This window comes from Vicugna pacos, chromosome 14 (assembly GCF_048564905.1).
Source record: "Vicugna pacos chromosome 14, VicPac4, whole genome shotgun sequence".
NCBI lineage: Eukaryota > Metazoa > Chordata > Mammalia > Artiodactyla > Camelidae > Vicugna > Vicugna pacos.
In genome coordinates, this window is record NC_133000.1 from 7,272,608 (window position 1) to 7,292,745 (window position 20,138).

At 44.1% G+C, this 20,138-nt stretch overlaps 2 protein-coding genes across 10 annotated transcripts in view; one reads left to right on the forward strand and one right to left on the reverse strand.

Annotated features, from left to right (window-relative positions):
- FRY (FRY microtubule binding protein) overlaps positions 1–20,138 on the forward strand; it is a 364,076-nt gene that overhangs the window by 330,603 nt on the left and 13,335 nt on the right. For all 4 annotated transcript variants that reach the window (XM_072976088.1, XM_072976089.1, XM_072976086.1 and 1 more), the window contains 8 exons: positions 1,147–1,317; positions 7,349–7,549; positions 8,109–8,270; positions 10,896–11,062; positions 12,515–12,704; positions 15,934–16,083; positions 17,190–17,288; positions 19,124–19,207. In XM_072976088.1, coding sequence (XP_072832189.1) covers positions 1,147–1,317; positions 7,349–7,549; positions 8,109–8,270; positions 10,896–11,062; positions 12,515–12,704; positions 15,934–16,083; positions 17,190–17,288; positions 19,124–19,207 — 1,224 coding nt within the window. The remainder of the gene's footprint in view (positions 1–1,146; positions 1,318–7,348; positions 7,550–8,108; positions 8,271–10,895; positions 11,063–12,514; positions 12,705–15,933; positions 16,084–17,189; positions 17,289–19,123; positions 19,208–20,138) is intronic.
- The window catches only part of ZAR1L (zygote arrest 1 like), a 48,486-nt gene continuing 44,424 nt past the window's right edge, over positions 16,077–20,138 (reverse strand). For 4 of the 6 annotated variants that reach the window (XR_012079917.1, XR_012079915.1, XR_012079914.1 and 1 more), the window contains 5 exons: positions 19,639–19,790; positions 19,236–19,290; positions 17,426–17,548; positions 16,609–16,736; positions 16,077–16,161 (listed from right to left, as the gene is read on the reverse strand). The gene's annotated coding sequence lies outside the window, so the exon portion shown is untranslated. Of the gene's footprint in view, positions 16,162–16,608; positions 16,773–17,425; positions 17,549–19,235; positions 19,291–19,638; positions 19,791–20,138 lie in introns of all 6 variants that reach the window. The other 2 variants (XR_012079918.1, XR_012079916.1) reach the window with 2 other exon arrangements.

Genomic DNA, 20,138 nt, shown 5'->3' on the forward strand with positions numbered 1-20,138 from the left:
CTGAGAGAGGGAGCCTTCAGCTGAAGAAATCAGAATTCTAGTCTCATCTCTCACTGACTAGCTGTCTGGTCCTGGTGCTGTTTATCTCATGTGCGCACTTGCAATCCTGCACCGACTGTGTGTCTCGTACCATTTTGTGAGAACATAGTGTTAGGCCTGTTCTTAAACACTGGAGGGAAAATAAAGCATACTGAAAATCCATTCACTCTTTTCACTTTGGAGAGATATCTGGTACCTTTAAATTCTAATAAATGACTTCCTTACTTTCAAGAAAGACCAAGACGTTATAATGGCTGAATAAGGAATACTGTTCATTTTATTTAATATCAGTCTATGTTCAGGAGAGGCTGGATGGCAAAACATTTAGGTTCATTTTAGTCTATTATTTCTGCAAAGTTCTACTAAAATGGCCCAGTGAAAAGAACCTAAACAAAGAAGTTAATTTTAAAATATTAACATACTACAGTTTTCATGGGAGAAAAAAGTTATATTTTGTTTAAATCAACAGGTCGCGAATTTAAGTAGGAATTATGAGCACGGCTGCTCATTTCCTCTTACGTGATCAAATGAACAAGTACTGTACTTTTTGGCTTCTGCTTCTTTTTCCTTCCCAGTTCTTGGCTTATCTCTAAAAGGGTTAAACCCTTTGCTCTCACAGTTCATTCTACGATAACATATCTTGGCATCAGCAGTCCTTAAAATATTACATGTTAGAGTGCGCGTGTGTGTGTGTGTGAATGAATGTGTTCAATGTCTAACCTCAGTCAGTTCAGAAAGAATGGAAAATTTCTTGTATACTCCAGTCTGTGAACACATGCTCAGTTGCCACACACACACATACACACACACACACACACACATACAACCCCACACGCACACGCACGCACAGGTAGGATCCTGTTTCCATCCACTAAGAAGCCGCGATTTGACTCGAACATTTTCCTAGTGCGAGAACTTGCGTCTTTGCAACGAGTTTAATCTGAAGGCACCTGTCCAACATAAATAATAAAAGAGCGGTCTAAAAATACCCACTTAAGGAATTAGGTGTGTACTGGAAATACAGTGCAACGAGGAGCCAATTACAGTTTCTGCAGCACAAACACCCGAGGGAGAGCGGTTTCTCAGGGGGGTACTCTCGGTCCGCAGGTGGTTTTCTCCTCGTGCGGGGACTTGGACCTGCTGGAGCACCAGGCGAGCCTGGTGTCTTCCGAGGACGGCGCCCGGGAGCAGGAGAACACGGATGACAGCAACAGTGAGCAGCAGTTCCGGGTCTTCCGAGACTTCGACTTCCTAGACGTGGAGCTGGAGGACGGAGAGGTAGGGTGGAGGCTCCGTGGGAATGATCCACTCCTCCTTTCCCTTGACTCACAAAACCGTTTCTTTTACTTGCTAAGTAATGAGTTCTTTAATTGGAGAGCTGTAAACTTTATTTTGAATTGACTTATTCAAAGTACGGCAGCTTAACTTTGGCAGAAGTTGCCACACCCTTCCTGTCTGAGTCCACAGCCAGAGCGGCCAAGTTCTTTCTAAATGGCAGAGATCTGACTTTGAATGACCACATGGAGACTGTGTGTGTGTGTGTGTGTGTGTGTAGCCCAAAGATGAACTTAAACAAACAGAAAAAAATCACAGGTACACTCCAGGTCTGAGCCTGTTCTCTGGTACCTGCGTAAAACATGCTAAGCATGTCACTATTTCAAATGTGACATCACTCGAGTTTGATAACTTTGAAGCTTGCCTGCTGCCACATGCGGTCAGAGCCTGAGGGCCCCGGCATCTCTGGGCTGTTTGATGAAGCTGTCAGAACTGGAAGCTAGATGGAACACACGAGAGAGCTCTTGGCTCCACTTTTGGCTGGGAGCTGGCATTCCTGACACCTGGAGCGACTGAATTCAGGTCTCAACAGGCAAATGCAGATTCATTTATGTGAACGCTCATCATGGTAATAAGGTGCTTTCAGTTACGAGTCATGTTTTTGAAAACTGGGATCAGAAGGAGGGGCGCCATTTTCAGCAGCTCGGGGACATGTTCCAGCTGAGGGGCAGCCTTCCGCCTCCTGGGATTAACACTTAAGTTCCCTGGAGTGAGACTGGCATCTGTCCACCTGGTCCCCAGCCTGGCATGCGATGCTGCTTCACATACTTGAGCTCACATTTCACTGAGCGTGCTGTATTTCCCAGACAAAGACAGGGCTTTCTGCTAGTCATGCAGTTAAAATGGAGGCCCAGAGCCAAAGCTGATACAGCCTTTGGCAGGTAGGCACCTCCGAACTTAAGTTAGGAAAATGATGCTTCAAGTGGCTGCTTACCTTCCCTCCAAGGATACGATTGTTAATCAATCCACTCATGTCCAGGGGAGGCTGAGGAGCGAGCCACCTTTGTCCTTCCTGGACCACTGACCGCCCTGGCTGTCTGCGCCAGCAAGGGAGCATCCTGTCCTCAGAATGAAGAATGTTTCTTTACCAATTCTCTCCCTGGAAAACAAGTTAGCAGACCCAGTCCTTAAAGAGTCTAAAGGCATTGACTGCAAGGCACCTTTAAAATAAGTGTCAGCTTTTCACCTTGAATTGTTCTAGAACCAGTAAAAAGTATTGCAGCATTTTCTGACTTAACTATTATTAGTGATAAAGAAATCAGCCATTAAATGTGGTGAGAATTATTTAAAGTCTCATGCAAAATACAACTGTTTTGAATAGTTTTGAAGTGATCCAGGGGATATATGGAATGTTAAAAGATGAGCTTTCTGATCTGGGCAACTGACCTAACCTTTGTTTTTAGGCTAGAATTCAAGCTTGGGCATCCTCTTCACTCTGGAGATTAAAATAAGGAGGGAAAAATTGATGAAACAAGAGAGGCATTGTTTTTCAGTCTCAGCCAAAGAAAAGGTGTTATGTGAAGGGACCTAGCAAGAATGATGTAGAGGAATCAGACACAATTTCAGAACGACTAACAAATTTACTTTCTATCAAAACAAAGTAAGGAAAACCTTAGGTGCCTATCACTTAAAAATAAACATTATACTAATGTTTTTCAGAGATGATAAATAATGAATACTGCACCTTCCTTCTAGAGTTTTTTTGTCCTAGCCACCAAGAACTAAAAAATCATAGGGATTATTTGATCTTGTGTGATTAAGATTTTATAAGAAACTCAGGAATGTGAAAGTATAGATTTTCTCCAAATAAATAAACCATTTGAGAATGTTTTGCTACTTCTCCATAAGGTTATCATTAGAGATTGTAGCGTGCTTGCGGAGTGGTGGCGTGAAAGTGCCTGGGCTTTGGAGCCAGACAGGTCCAACTGTGACTTTCAACTCTGCCACTGACCCAGCTGCATGACCTTAAGCATGGATGCAGCTTCTCTTGGCATCTTCTTCTGCTGAATGGGTGTGACAGTACAGGCCCACAGAGTTGATGTGAGGCTCCACTAAGATGACCTGGGCAAAGCTTTTCACATAGCTCCATGTACATAGTATGCCTTCTAAATGTCTGTTCCTTTGTACTGGCATTGGTGAATAATTTCAGTATTTCCTCATCTGAGAAAGTTAAGCATATTTGACTTCTAGATCAAAACACATTTATCAGAAAAAAAAGAGAGAGAGAATTTTTTTGTCATGTCTGTTCCTTTTCATCAAATAGCCTCAGAATGTATTGACTAATATATTTAAGGGTTTGCCTTTGAACTCTTCTGAATCTTTAAAAGGTGCTGTGTCTTTGCTATTAATTGCACATCAGCAGTGAAACAAATCATGATCACACGCACCTCTGGCTTTGTGAGCAGGATCAGGTGATGTCACCTTTTTTTCCCAGCTGATGACCCCCATGCGTCTTCCCGTGACATTCCATAATTTTCCCCTAAATAGAAATGTAGGCATTCCAAAAAAAAAAAGTGTTGAGGAGATCAAAGTTTTCACTGAAGTGGAAGGCTATTTCAGAAATTGCATTTGTGATGTGTTACCAACTACATCATCCACCACTAAGAGGTTTGGAATATCTGGTGTTTGATACTGATTTTTCTCTTTGGGGTTTATGTATCTTTATCATTTTTTTAAGTTGCATCTATGTAAGTATATATTGTTAGTACTGTTGCTGTTGTATTAAAACTAAGACAAATGCACTTGAGTATCTGTAATATAATCATTTTAAATAGACCTCTTATTTGTTTTTCTGTCCATTCAATCTGCTTCCCAGGAACTTCAGGTAAGATGGTGCTATTTTTGATTCGGATATGCTAGTAGATGTTTTGCATCGTTGCAGATTTATAACAACATAATTGCTTTTTTCCTCCCGTCTAGAGTATGTGTGCCTATTTCCGTATGTACACTGAGGTGTGTGTGACAGAAGGAAGTATTTTTCTTGGTTGCTCTAGAAGGGAAATGCTTTCTAAAGTATAAATACAAGGTAGTTTTAAAATCTTTCTGTGTCTAGTTCTGGAAGTTGCATGATTATATCTCATGAGAGAAAGTAAGTTTTTAAATAGGATCCATGGAAATCCCGTAATTTCTGATCAGGAAGTTGTACAACCGGATTGGTTTTATTGTTAAACTCTTTTGTTAAAGGTGAAGTCAGTAAGCTTTATCTAACAATTTACCACATACACTTCCAATCAATTCCTTTCATTTTCCAGGAATTAGGAGCTATCTTTGTATGGTTTCATTCAAATGAGGACCCTTTTGCAAGTGAAAGAGGGTCTGGTAATAATTATACCCAGACAGCAGGCATGAACCAGGATTATCCTGAGCAAACTGACCTATCATCACCCAGTATCTAGGCAATAAGGACTTACACTAAGTAGGGACATTTGGGGAAACATATTTTGACCACAGTCCATCCATATTCCTGCAGCAGTAATTCTTACTTGATGGAATTCCAATAAGAAAAAAATTACTTCAAAGAATATTATTTCAACATTTCTAGAATATTGAGTTATTAATACTTTCTCATCTCACTAGAAATCCTGAGGGGTGATTTAAGCTTGAGAACTGACACGTGCACATTGTCCATCCAGAAGAGTTAGCTATCTTCTAAATGTTCTCACACAGAAAATCTGACTTAATCAGCAATACAGTTTTGGCTTTTAACCTCGTATGCGGCATAAAATGCAAACCTGACACCTGGGTGTGGGGGAGGTGGAGGGTGGCTCTCCCAGGAAGGGTATTCCTGTGCCATGAGAAGGCCCAGCTGACTTTTAATCACCACTGACTTGCACGTCGGCAAGGCTACGGCACTGTTCCATCCCAGCCTCTCAGCCCCCACCAGGCAGACAATTTCAACACCTTTGCTTCTGATGGAGTTACTGCATTCTCTGGCAGGACACCCAGATATTACTCCTGCAAAAACAGCTTCCCTGACTTCAGTTCCCACACCCGGCTGATTCAGGCTTCACCTGAGCTGTGGTCAGACCAGCGGCAGTGGTCTGTGCCCAGCGCAGCGTTCTCTGGCCTGAGCTGTCTGTATTTGTCTGCAAGCTCCATGCAACCCGGGCTCAGAGTGGGACACTTCCAGAACTGCTGCCTGAGATAGTTCATCCAACCCATCCATTGATTTGGTGCCAGAGAGTCAACTGTGTGAATTTATGTTGTGTGTCTGTCCATTTCTCCCAGTAGTTTTCACATTCTTCTTTTTATTCTGTATTACACTCCCCTTTTCTTTAACTTCTTTATTTCTTCACACATTCCATTTTTTTTCCTTCCCAGAACTCTTGCCTCTTCCACTTTTTTTTTTTTCACTGAAATAGCTATTTTAAAATATCAGCTTAACAAAGCCTTTTCTACCAGGAAAAAAAAATTATCTGATGGTAATTTATCACAGCATAAAAGGTACAGATACAGCTACAAAATATGGAAACCATATTCTCAGTTTTCCTCTTATAATCAAACAGTCCTAAAAACAATCATAAACATCAGAAATGGGGGTGGATAAAGATAGAAATTTCCATATCCAGAATGTGTACAGGATTCTCATCTGCTGCCTTCCCCTGTGAATAGCCAAAACAGACTTGGGAAAAGCTAAGCATTTTTATAAGAGAGCTCTGTGAGAATGACCAGCTTTGTCTTATTGGGAACCAGAAAAAACAGATCCTTAAAACAAGAGAAAAATTAATACAATTAATGCTCATTAATTTTAATAGTAATTTACATCTCTCACTGAAATTATATTATGATGCTACTTACTGAGCTCTCACCATAAAGTTATTTTATTTATTTCAGTGAACTGTCACTATTTCAAATGACTAATAAATGACAGGATTCTGTGCTAGATTTTATTCAGATTACCTATTTGTTAATAGGTTAAAATTTGCTTACCAGTGGGCTGGTAGTATTTCGCATGTTTTATTCCTATAGAGAATAGCTTAACAGAGAGAAAAATAAAACCCAGTTTAGTTTTTAGAAAAAAAATTTTATGTTCGTCAAGTAAACTTAACATCTGATGGTGGTAGAGAAATATGCCTGAAATCTTTAACACTTACATTGCCAGGAAGGGAAATAGCCCAGTGGTAGAGTGCATGCTTAGCATGCATGAGGTCCTGGGTTCAATCCCCAGTACCCCCATTTTTTTAAAAAATGAAATAAAAAAATAAAGATTTTTTTTCAAGTTAAAAAAAAAAAAAACACATTGCCACTTAGCCTCGTTCTCAGTGAATCCAAATGTACAGTTTAGCAGTGACCCTTGGTACCAAGGCAGTTCATTCAGGCCCAAGGAGGGAATTATTTTCTATGTTGGGACACTTATTTAAAGATGCGCCTCATGCAAACCTTCAGCCTTGCTGCCCGGCCCCTGCGTAGTGCATGAGCGTCAGGCCACGCCCAGCTGCTCTCTCATACTCTTTAACTCTGCATTTGATCTGTGAAAACCGCTGCGGCAGAAACGGCTGGAATGTTGACCTAATGCTCGTCTACGTAATACCCGAAGGGCGTGGAATGTGCCACGAGCATAGCTCCCACTTCTCTTTCTGAAATCGGGACTAAAGTGGGGCGGGATGTGGGGCAGGAGCCACCTCTTTGACGTTGTTTTACTGTTCAGTCTCTTTCTGACAGGTTGTTGTTGACACAGATTCTTCATAGCGTATCCCCACAGGTCACCTTGTAAGAAAACAAAATATGACTCACTAGGCCAAAGAAGAGTGTGTAGTCACGTCTGCCTAGGACTTAACATGCGTTTAGGTGGGAACAGTGTGCTCTTTACTGCTTTCCACATCTTGGAAGCGAAAAGTCTGGTGCCCGGGGCCAGGAGGGCTGGAGGGCTGATTGTGAGAGTGCTTCTTTCTGAGCTGTGGCTAGCTGAAGGTGTGACGGTCTGAGTGCAGGGAGGTTTCTGACCTAAACACAGCAGCTGATGGTGTGATTTCAGGGCGAGAGTATGGACAACTTCAACTGGGGAGTACGCAGGCGCTCTCTGGACAGCCTGGACAAGTGTGACATGCAGCTCCTGGAGGAGCGCCAGCTTTCGGGAAGCTCTCCCAGCCTCAATAAAATGAACCACGAGGATTCCGACGAGTCCTCCGAAGAGGAGGACCTCACGACCAGCCAGATCCTGGAGCACTCTGACCTAGTAAGTGGGAGCCCACCCAGCTGCTCTTCCCAGGAGATGCCAGACTGCTTTCTGTAGTTCAGGCAGCGCTGCAGTTTCCAGGTGCAGCTCGAGAAACTTCCCACAGCGGCTAAACCAAAACCTGAAGTGTCCGGTGGTGTCTGAGTCTAACTGGCCTTTTCTCCCTAGGTTGCAAATGGAAACAAAAGCTGGGCTTTTTGATGAGCTCTGAGCGCCATCAAGTCTGTTCAGGCCTAGATTTTCCCCCAGTAACTTCTATTATGCTGGAATCTTTTTGGAAAAAAAAAAATCCTCAGACATCTGAAGTGTGAGGAAACATGGCAGGACAGACGTTTTGATGGGGCGATCTGGAAGTCAGGGTATTTGTGTTTTGGAGAGCGGCACCGTCACACCAGACCGCCGGCTGCCGCGCTTACGTTCCGTAGCAGTGAAGTGTGCAGGTGGGACCGTCAGTACGTAGCCGCCACCAACCAGCCTGTGTGAGCTCGTGCGAAGACTGAAGTAGAGCCTCTAACGACTCGAACATCACTCTGTTTTCTTCCCTTTGCTTTGTCCTCAGATCATGACCCTCTCCCCTTCTGAGGAGACTAACCCCATGGCATCGCTCACGACGGCCTGCGATCTGACCCCCGCTGACCCCCACTCCTTTAACTCCAGAATGACTGGCTTCAATGCAGCTTTGCCTGATATGAACAACCTTCAGATCTCTGAGGGTTCAAAGGTGAGGAGATTTTGGCAATTGTTGACCGTCATTTTCTTAAAGAAAAAGCACTTCCAATTTTCTGAGCATTCCTAGCGGGTTAAACAAGTGGAGGGACCATCTTTGTCTTTTCCTTTCTTTCTTTTTTTGGCATAATGGAGTTTGTGCACCTAAGCCCAGGTTTTGAAGTTGTTTTACTCTCACAGACTTGAGCAGCCACCTTCTTGTGGGTTGAAAGAGATTTGATTTGAGGTCCTTTTAAAATGAAACATTTTTGTGTTTTCCACGTAGTGTGAACACTGCTGATTAACAAATTGGTCTGTGTCTGAGATCGCGGAGACTGAGAAACCCTTGCTTTGTCCTGACTTTTATAAAGCAATATGCCAAGTGAGGTGTGGGTGTATGCATGTGTTGGGGGAAATTTTTTCCTACGTAGGGACCAATTACACAATCTGTACATTGATTCCGTTTGGCAGACTATCAGAATTTTCAGTATCATAGTATTATACACAAAAGAGATTCACACAGAACAGTCCTAATCAGGCTCTCTGAGGAGAAAAGTAAGTTACGGACACAGTTTCCCTATTTAGAAGGTCAGCTTAAAGGAAAAAAAAAATCTAACAATGTGTATTTCATTTAAAGTTTATTTTATCAAAATTTCAATAAAATTTCCTGTCTATAAAACTATTAACTCCCACACTGTTTTTACATATGTGCCCACATATATGCCCATTAGTATAGAATTTTATTTCCTTATATTAGAAATACCAAAATAACCTATTGCTGTTAGGATAAAGTTTTCTTTAACCTGAGTTTGGTTACGGTGGTGTAAATTTAAAAGTGAAAAAAAAAAAAAGAAAAAAATTTATAAAAATATATTATTTCTGATCCTTCTAATGGAAAAATCTAATACTGGCCATTTGTATTCTTTTATAGTGCACTAAAAATATACCAGAGATCTAGCAAAATCTGCCCTTGGTTAGGGCAGCCAACCAAATTGCAATCACCTAAAAATACTGAAGCTTAAGAAAGAATTATTTCTAAGACTGCCTCACTGCAAAAGGACTAGAACCAGGATTCTTAGAATTTGCAGTGTCCTTTTTTTACCAAAAAAAAAGGGGGGGGATATAAAGGAAATTTGTCTGAGATTAAAATGCCAGAATCTTAAGATTGAGAAATTAAATTTCATTGAAAGGACATCACAAAATAAGTGTAACATTTGACATTTCTCAGTCTTGCAATAATCATTTTCTCAATTTTTCTATTTTGAATGCTAAGTTGTATAGATTTCTCATACAGAGCCTTTCCTAAGTAGTAATATTTTCATGAACTCATACAGAAATCTAATTTTCTCAAGGAATTCTATCAAGAAAAGGTTGAGTCTAATTTCTGAAAAGCTATCTGTTTTTCAACATGAGCTAGGTTTCTGTAGTGTTTGGTGTACCTATGATGTTTGAAAGAGAAGATAAAAGATATTTTTAAAAGAACTCAGCCCACCCCCAATAGATTAAGTTTATACACACTGATAACCCAGCCCAATCACCAGAGGCCCGTCTTGTTGGCACCACTCTAGTTTTAAAGCAGGAAGCAGCAGATATGGATAAGCCTCTGAAACACAGTCTTTACAAGCAATTCCTTCAAAGACATAAGATATCCTATTTCCTTAACATTATCTGTAAACATTCCTAATTTCCCTGTTAATCCTATACTCAAAATACTAAGCTGGTAGCCATATGTCAGCCCATGATAACGTCCTAATTCATAGATATGTCTCTTTTGCCTTGGTTTTGTTTTTGTTGTAAGAAAATGACTCACGGAACCCTGTATGTGTGATCTCTTCCTCTTCTCTTCTGCTCTGGGACACAGTTGCCTTCCTTCCTCTCATAAAGAACAATCAGTTCTCCGGAGGGTTTCCCCCTGGCCCGCGTTCAAGCCCAGCCTCTTTTTCCATTCCACTTGCCACATCTCTTTCCTGCCCCCGACTGATCCCAGCCCTGCCTGCCCTAGGGCCCTCTCCTCGCTGCTCTTCCCACGTGTCATAGCGAGCTGGGTATCTGTTAGAGTCGAGGGATGTTCCGCAGGTTAAAGCATGTGTGTATGTAGATCTCAGAAAGTTTTCCCCATGGAAAGGCCTTTCAGCATGGTGGGCTCAGTGAGTAACTGCGGATCACTCGTGCGCACTGCGGATAGGTATGGAGCCGTGACCATCCCATCATTTCCACGGGTAAGAGACCCTCTATTGGACGGCCGGCTTTGGCAGGCTGGGGTTGTACAATGGGAAGAGTTCCAAATCCAGGGATGGCGGTTCTCATCCCCGCTCTGGCCCTGCCAGTCTCCCTGGTATCAGACATGGCCCTTCCCCACGACAAACATCCACGTCTTGTCTATGAAATGTGGTGGCTGAACCAGGGGGGCCTCTAGGGTCCTTCCTAAGTTTAGCATCTATACTCCATAAACGTGGGTCAAAAATGGTAATCTACTGAGAGTCTCCTTGGGAACGCTCACCGGAAGAGACTGACAAGACACACTGGCTACACCATAGCTAGAAGACACGGGCCCCCCGTTCCCGTTACGCTCAGGATTGCAGATCCTCCTGTAGATATTCTTACACACGGCGGGGGTTCTTTTCTCTTTCTGCGCTTCCAGGCTGACGCTGTCCCGGAGGAGGAGGACGCCACTGTGCATGAGGATGATCTGTCCGGCTCCATCAACGAGCTCCCAGGCACTTTCGAGTGCAGCGATAGCTTCAGCCTGGACATGACCGAGGCAGAAGAAAAAGGCAGTCGGGCACTGGACCAGTTTACTCTCGCAAGGTAAGGCAGCCCTGGGGCGCCTGCACCTGTCACGTCTTACTGGGTTCGCTCTAACTCCAGCTAAATGTCAGGCTTGCACTGCTGGGACTTCCTAATGGAGTCCAAGTTGACATCTAACTTGGAGGGCCCTCGACGGGATGGAATCATCTGACCCCAGTGGGGGCCTCATGTGGAGCTGAAAGGGCTGGGCACGCAGGAACTCATGAAGCCCTAGAGTAACGCACAAAGCCAACGAAGGGCCTGGGGACGGGGTCCAGGCCCTGTCAGCTCGGAAAATAAGCAAGCTTGGCAGGGCTTGGGAGCAGGGAGTTCTTTCCACTTTGAGTTGAGAGTCCAGAACAAGAGGCCCTTTATAAGCTAAATACCGACTCTTTGTTTAAGGGGGTGGCTTTCAGCCTCGTGGCTGACATTTCTGAGACTAGTAAGATCTAGTCAGAGAATATGAATAGGAAAAAATATAAAGAGGAATCAATTTTTTAAAAACCACTAATGCAGCATCTAGAATAAATCACAAAGGATAACGCTGCAGATGTACTGTAGCATCAGAGAAGAAAGCCAGAATCCTAAAACCACTCCTCTGAATGTTAAAAGTAAGAACTAAGTGAGAGCTTCTGGCTGGACAGAGGCCTTCTGCTACAGTGACCCCTGTCTGTCCGTCTAGGTGAAGCCTGGAGGAGGACATGGCTTTGCACACTTTGTTCTTTTTTCTCCTTTCTTTGTCCCTCTCTGTCTCATCCTGCATCTCTCTTCTTTCATTTCCTTCCCTCCCTCGTCTCCTTTCTTCAGACATTTATGCATATGCACTCATTAATACTTTTCCTCCACAAAAGAGAAGTAAAAAGATTCAAAATTTTTCTCATCCTTTTTTTGTATAGAAAAGTGAAAAGAGGAAAGAGATAAATTAGGGGTTTGGGATTAACAGATACACATTACTATATATAAAATAACAAGGCCCTACTGTATAGCACAGGGAAGTGTATATTCAGTATCTTATAAGCTATAATGGAAAAGAATCTGAAATATATATATGTATATATATACCTGAATCACTTGGCTGTACAGCTGAAATTAACACTGTAAATTAACTATACTTCAATTAAAAAAATTAAATTAAAAAAAAAGAAAAATGGGAAGGACTGAAATGGCCAAACGAATGTTTGCTGTGCAGGGAAAGGCCAGCAGGAAAGTGAGGGGCAGTTGCTGAAGGCTAAACAAGGTACCACATCTGTAGAAAGGAAATCAGAATTGGAGGAATCCAGAGATTACAGAGGGGAAAATTCTGTTTCCTAGAGTCAAAAAAGAATCCTGGAGCCTCCGAATGAAGGCCAGGTTCCCAGAGCAACCTCGGCGGGAGGAGCGGGCAGAAGGGGCAGCCTCGGGTGAGAACTCAACTCAAGCCAGCCAGCAGGGGGAAGGACGTCACTTTCTGACAGTCGTTCCCTTTTCTTCCAGCTTTGGGGAAGTTGAGAGGGGAGTCTCTCCGCCCCCATCGCCCTTCTTCTCAGCCATCCTCGCTGCGTTTCAGCCCACGGCCTGTGACGACGCAGAGGAGGCCTGGCGCAGCCACATCAACCAGCTCATGTGCGACTCGGACGGCTCGTGTGCTGTGTACACGTTCCACGTGTTCTCCTCCTTGTTCAAGGTACGCGCTCGCCCGGGTCGGAGGGCTCTCAGGGAGCCAGCTGGCTGTCGGCTAGTGCTGGTTTACCTGACTCTCCTCCGGTCACCTGGATTTATAATTCCTTCTGTTCAACCTTCCTCCACTCAGCCTCCCCAGACTGGCCTTGTGGGGACGCTGCCATCAGTGGTCTGGGCCGCCATCCTGCCTTTTATTCACATCATCTGTCCCAGGCAGGCAGCCGTGACTTCGGGACCACTGAGTGGTATCTCCTGCCAGGCCCGTCCTCCTCCTCTTTGTGCCGCGTCCTCTCCTGTAGCTCTTTTTTCTCTATCATTTGTGTTCTTCCTTTCCTTGTCTTCTATCTCCTGCTCCCCATGAATTCCTTAAGCATGCCAGCTGTAGTTGTGAACACTTGCTTACTTTCCTTAGCTGCTACTAAACAGATGAAAGGTCATTCTTTGCTCCTATGTGACCCACAGCCCAGCTAGTCTCTATAGGGTCTTTGTGCAAATTGGAAACAAATGTCCCTCCTTGGAAGGGTTGCAGTACCATACGTGGCCAGCAGAGGGCAGGCTGGGTGTCAACCACAAGAAGTTCTGTGTAGCAGCCTCGCGCGTGGACACCTTCAGATTTCACTTGCTCCCCCATAATACACTTACAACGACTACTGAAGTAGATGTGGCGGGAGCTTGACTTCTGATTGGTGGTTGAAAGTTTATAACATGCCTTGTTATAACTAGCCCTGTGTGCCCTGTCTGAGGCTGATATGGACTAGGGGAAAAGGGCAGTGCTGGAAATACTACTCAGCCATGAAGATGAGGTTACAGGAGCTTGAACTGGGGGCTGGAGGGACTGTTAGGCTTGAGACAGAAAATAATGGGCTGCTGAGAAGTAAGAATTCCAGAAGCACCCCAACACAAAGCCAGAGTGAAATTTAAAAATAGACTACCAGAAAGCTATCACTTGAGGTAAATGTAATTGTTAAGGATGCAGGAGCAGAGTAATTTATTGTATTTACATTGTTCTAAAGTCTATTTTTAAATAATGGTTAATAATGTATATTTCAGTAATTGTGGTAATTTTTGTGTTATAGTCATGACTCTCCATGCTCAGTGTTACCGTCCTGAGCAGCCCTCTTCCCTCTGCCAAGAGCTGTCCTCTCTCCTTGTCCCTCAGCTGTACTCCCAGGGATACGCAGATCCCTGACTGGATGTCACTTCAGTCAGTGAAGACTTCCCTTCCTGCTTTCTCCCCCCTGTCACTTGGGACCCGAGCACATGGTGGCTGCATCTGTTCCCTCGTCACACTGCACTGGGATCACCTGTTAGGTGTCTGTCTCCCCCAGAGAAGGCAGGTTATGGGATCATGCTTTGATTCCCCAGCTGTTGGGACAGTTGCTCTGCTCAGTAAATGCAGTAAAATGGGGATGTTTTTAATATAAACCTTAAATGTACACCTTCTGACTTAATGCCAGGATAGCAACAGGTTGTCATATGAGCAGGGACGTGGGGCTGGACCGTGGCAGGGGCGGGCAGACACAGACACTGGGGTTTGGCTTATTTTCTCATCAGTGTATTGGATCAATTCCTAAGGAGCTTAACTGCAGTAATAATACAGATGTGTACCTCCTAGTTCAGTTTTTAAGAATTTTCTCAGCTACCATCAAGTGCTCTGTGATTGAGAGCAATACTGGTAGCAAAATCAGTATTAATCAAATATGCTGGGAATGAAACACACTTCAGACGTGCAGTCTATTAACCTCTCATTTCATCCTCACCATGTCTGTTTACTGTTTTTCAACCTTTCCTTGTGAGTCTGCACCATGTTTCCCTGTTTGGTTGGATTCTGGACAAAGTGCAGAGGAGGTAATTGCAAGAATAACTTGGTTTTAAAATCAAGGAAATGGTTTCTAATGTCCAGCATGGACATCGTTCCAAGTGTCTCACTGTGTTTCCTTCCCACTGCTCCTGTATTAGAATATTGTCATTTGGTCACACACAGTGCCACCAAACTGTGATATTTTTATCTGGAAGTCACATGTGGCTCTGAAGTTCCCTGAAAGATCTAGCTTCTCAGTACAATACAAAATAAACCCAAATCTCGCCGGTTCCTTGGATAAGACGGAAGGAGCCCTAAGCTATTTGGAGGACCTGGATCACATGGCATTTCCTGTGTCTTTTGGCTGCAACGTTCTGTTGTGTTTTTTTTTTTAACTGCACATAAACTAACAGCACCATAAAGACATATGAATGTTATGCCCTCCAGCAAGATTTGCAGATATATCAAATAGAAAGTAAATAATATGCCACGTGGTTGGCATTTTTCTAATAAGGAACCAAGAGCCTGCTGCTGTTTGGGGGACCTGCTAACTTCCCCAGAGCAGGGCCGGACGGATTTCTCAGGGACTGGATTCTCCAGTTCAGAAGGCATGACATCTCTCTGGGGAAAGCCAGTGCCCAGGACTGGAATTATTTTTTGGTTAACTATTTTCTTCCTTTTGTTACTGTGTGTTAGAAGCTGGAGCTAAAAGTGTTCTCATTTTGGCACTGACTCAGGCACAGTGAATCAGGTTCTTCCTCAGTGTGGTGTTTCACCAGATAGTAGAGGACGAGTAGGACTGCTCAGGGAGCATTACGGGTTGAGGGGAGGAACATGAACTTGGAACCAGGCTCCCCTTCCCCCATCACTTACCAGTTGTGTGTCCTTGAGTGAGTCCTTTAATTGCACTTAACCTCAATGTCTTCACCTGGCTGGGAGGCTCAGTGGGTTGACGGACTCGAAGCTGTAAGACAGAGACCCCAATCACACATGCTGTCCCAGGGAGAGGGGTCCCATCTAGAATTTACCCTGTAATTCTTCAGAAGGCCCCATGTTAGTGCTCTGTCTCACGGAAACAGAAAACGTTTATCCCGTGCCCTGTTTCCTCTCATCCACATTGACGTCATCTCAGGAATCCTCACACTAGGACTCACGCTGCTGACCAGCACCGACCATCCACAGAAAGCAAAGCAGCATTTATGTAAAAGATTATACGAACGTCCACAACTGAGAAATGGCATTTTAGGCAGAAATTTTGTCCTCACCGGGTGATTATCTACATAAGACCAACATTCACTCTGCCTCTGTCACCTCCCTCGCTACACAGAGAACCTGTGCTCATTTGTTATTCTTACAAAGATTAAAAAATAGCTTTTTCTAGTACGTGAGTTAAAATGTGGCCTTTACAAATAATGATCGTTTTGCCTTTCAGAATATTCAGAAAAGGTTCTGCTTCCTAACCTGTGACGCAGCCAGTTACCTGGGAGACAACCTCCGGGGCATCGGATCCAAGTTTGTCAGCTCTTCCCAGATGCTCACCTCCTGCTCCGAGTGCCCCACGCTTTTCGTGGACGCCGAGACTGTGAGTACCCCAGGCCTGCCGCTGTGGCCAAAGGCCTGCCCAGGAACTTCAGGGACGCACGTGTGTGTCGTGGTTTGTCTGAAAGACAGTTTGTGTGTGAGCGAGCAGCACTGTGTTGCAATATTGGTCCCAGAGGCCTGGGTCGGCCCAGGCCAAGGCATTCACTGCAGGGAACCAAGAAAAAATCCACCTCTGTGCCCCCTGCATGTCCTTGGCGCCCCCTTTGATGGCTCTAATGGCTGTGAATATGGTGAGCGAACCCCCCAGAGTGGCCCTCACCCTTCCCCCCGCCACCTCCCCCGGGCCAGGCTGGCCAGCCAGATGGGTCCCCAAGGAGCAACGTGTCATCACTTTCCCTACTTCCAAGAGAATGCCTGCCCTCGGGGTGGATTCACCCAGCCCAGCCACAGATGATGAGTTTAAAGGCTGTTTGAAACGGTCTCTGGCTGGCAGCTGACTCGTGACTATAAATACAGTGCTAACCTTGCACGGCAGGCGAGCTCTGGAGGGCACGTTACCGCTTACCTGCCCCGTGCACACCACAGAACCATCGCCTGTGCTGAGGGACCGCGGAGGCTTAGTGTCAATGAGGATGTGCTTAGATTTTAAGTCTTTGAAGAGTCGGTCTGTCCAAGAACTTGGTTGGTGGCTGGCTGTCTTGCACAAGGAATACAACATGAGAAGTCATTCTGTGTTAAGGGATTTAAAGTACAGATTAAATACAAAATCAGTCTGCAAATCTATTTGGGGGTCTGTCTTCACATTACTTGGAGTATTACTGGGTGAAGACACTGGAGTCCATGCTTAACATTGGTACCAAGTCTTAATAAGCGTTTCTGTGGAATGCTTGTTAAGGTTTGTCTGTATTTTTCCCGTATCAGTGTAGACATTCTTATAGGAGATTTAGATTAACCACTTGTATTCAAATGCAGGTGCAGGTGATAGCGGAGCAAAACTACAAACTGCGCAGCTTATTAAAATGGCTGCCACAGCCCCCACTTCACGTGACGTCTGACGTTACTTCTCTCTTCTAGCTGCGTAGCCGTGCCCTGGTCTGGGTATCTCTCTAGCAGCTGTTTTAATACCAAGTGTTTTCCTCTCTTTAGCTCCTGTCTTGTGGACTTCTGGATAAGCTCAAGTTCAGTGTTTTGGAACTGCAAGAATATCTGGACACCTACAACAACAGAAAAGAGGCCACTCTCTCGGTAAGCTCTTACATTTCTGTGCGTGAAAGAAATTGGGGAACGTGAGTATCTGCCTAATGTCACTTTATCAACGTTATAACTTTTCTTTCCTCAGAAATTAAAAATTGTTCATTACTTCCTTCCAGGGTTAGCCTCACCCAAAACTAGTTGAGGTGGATCCCGGCTGTCTCCTCCTCTTGGTAGCTGTTTCTCGCTGATGCCATGGCTTCTCTTGGTCTTAGCTCCTGCTCTTTACTTTTTCCTCCCTTCAAAGATCTAAACTGTAAAATATTAGAGACAGAGGTGGTCCAGTGGGGGGAGGGTATAGCTCGAGTGTAAAGCACATGCTCAGCACCCAAGAGGTCCTGAGTTCAATCCCCAGTACCTCCTCCAAGCAGAAATCAACGAAGAAGCCTAATCACCTCCCCCGTGTAAAACAATACAAGAAGTAGTCCAGAAACCATCCATGCAAACCCCCGATCCATGATGCAAATAATCATGTGGAATTTCTAGGGAGCACTGCCTGTCATATACTGAGCACTATAAAAAGAGCATGGATTTTGAAGTCAGATGGACTGGAGTTCAGATTGCAGCTCGGCCAGTTAAGGATGAGTGACCTTGAATAAGTTGCTGACCGTCTCGTCTCAGGTTCACCATCTGCGAGGCAGTGATAATAGTAATTAACTTGCAGAACTGTTGTAAGGATATAACCATCATCACAGTCCTAGCCCCTGTCATCTCCTGAGTTCCCTTCTATGCGCCCAACAACCTGATAAGAGTTACATCTCTTATATTAAATCGTGTAACACTTACAACTACCCTGGGAGCTGCTACTATTATTCTCGTTAGCTGGGAGGTAGAAGAGTAGTATTGAAACCCAGGTCTGTGGGATTTAAAGGTCCATGCTCTTAACCACAACACAATACTGCCTTTAAAATAGAAATAATATATGTAAACTACCCAGCACAAGTGCCTCCTACACAGAAAACGTTCACTGTAAAGTTCCTGGGCTTTTGTTTATTGTTACTGTCATTGCTTAGCTCGTGACCTGTCAAAGGGAGAGAGTTCTGACTTCCTGCTGCAACTGTCCCCTTTGTCTTCTCTTTCTGTGGCTCTTTTGCTGTCATTGTTTTCCAGCTTCTCAGTCATCAGTTCATAAAAGTAATCCTTTCATTCTGGGTGGTGAACGAGCCAGTCTTTCGACGTCAAGTGTGAATTTTAGTTCTTCAGTGCCTGCTGTCTTCTGCCCAGAGGTTCCTTTCACATCTGTATTAGTTACTAACCCAGATACTTAAGACTGGCAGAATCTCTAAGCAGCTGGGCTATTATTATAATATTATATTATTATATATTATAATATATTACATTATAATATATTATTATTATAGCCCTTCTTACGGTGAAGAGGCCTTCTCCATAGAAGCCATGCAATACAACAGAGAGGAAGGGGCTCCAGGAGTTGGGTTGCATTGTCCAGGACTACCCAGCCTGTGAGGAAGTGTAGGTCCCACCTCCTAATCCCAATCTTATGAAAGGTTTCTAACCATCTGTGACTTTGTTTTAGTTTATACATAAGTTAGGAATGGTCTGGTGAAACCATTCTTCAAGGTGATGCATCACAGTGTTGAAATTATAAATGTTGAAATTTTTTAATAACCATCGCTGAACCCATAGAAACAGGTATTTTTATTCCAAATTGTTAATCTTTAACCAAAAATTTTTTTCAAAAAGTCATTTTAGCCGAATTTTGTTCCACTGTGATTAGAAGCATAAGCTATCTTCCCCGACAGAACTGACGGTAAAAGTGCTCTTAGGACATCACTGTATTTACCTGCGTCTGTTTCTCTCTCTAACAGTGGCTTGCAAATTGTAAGGCAACATTTGCAGGAGGATCAAGAGATGGAGTCATTACCTGTCAGCCAGGGGACTCAGAAGAAAAGGTAATAATAAAAGCCCGTTGGAATTTACCTTTTCTGTGCTCTGACTTGGTGTGTTCATTCTGATCCACCCAAGAAGCGTGGAGCTTGAAAAAGGAAGAGGCAGAATGAGTCTTACCATACATTCACGTGACACCTGTAGAGTAAGACAGAATGACATTCAACAAGCATGACTGTGTGTTGATGGGATCTGGGGTGGGTTCTTCCTTTTGGAAAAGCAGACGTGTACAAATAACCTTCCTGCTGGACACTAACTATACTAACCGTTTCCTAATAAACCTATTCTTCGTTCAGAATATAAAGGCAAATGTCATTAATTCTTCACTACACCACTTAGTTCCTTCCTTCAATGAAGAAAGGCTTTATTGACCTTCCAGCAATCACTCAAAAGAAGTTCTAAACGAGAAAAAAAAAATCGGTTTCAAAGTACACACCTCAGACCAGTTGGCTTGTAGATGTCTGCCATACTGTAAAGGCAACTGGGCAGAAAAGTGTGAACAGATTAAAATCATTCCTTCTGCAGTTGCTCCCGTGCGGCCCCCATGGTGGATACACTCATGAATTCTGCTCTGGTGGAGCTTCTGATCTGTTCAGGGAGACAGACATTAATCAAAGAGTCATACGTGGTGTAAACTGTTAAGTGCCGTTAAGGAAAGGACAGAACAGTAGGCATGAAAGAATATAGCAAGAGAACCTGACCCCGTGGGCGGGCGGTTCTGGGACGGCTTCTCCACAGACATGCTGTCTAAGCAGAGATCTCAGCCACGAGCTAGAGCTCGCCAGGTGAAGGGGTGGGTGGAGAGCCTGTGTCAAGGCCCCCAGGCAGGAGTATGGAAAGTGATGATGGGAGAAAAAGTGGAGCAGAGTCTGGGGAGGCTGGCAGAAGCCAGACCATGCAGGGCTGGGGTGCGAACCTTAGCAGCAGTGGTAAGTA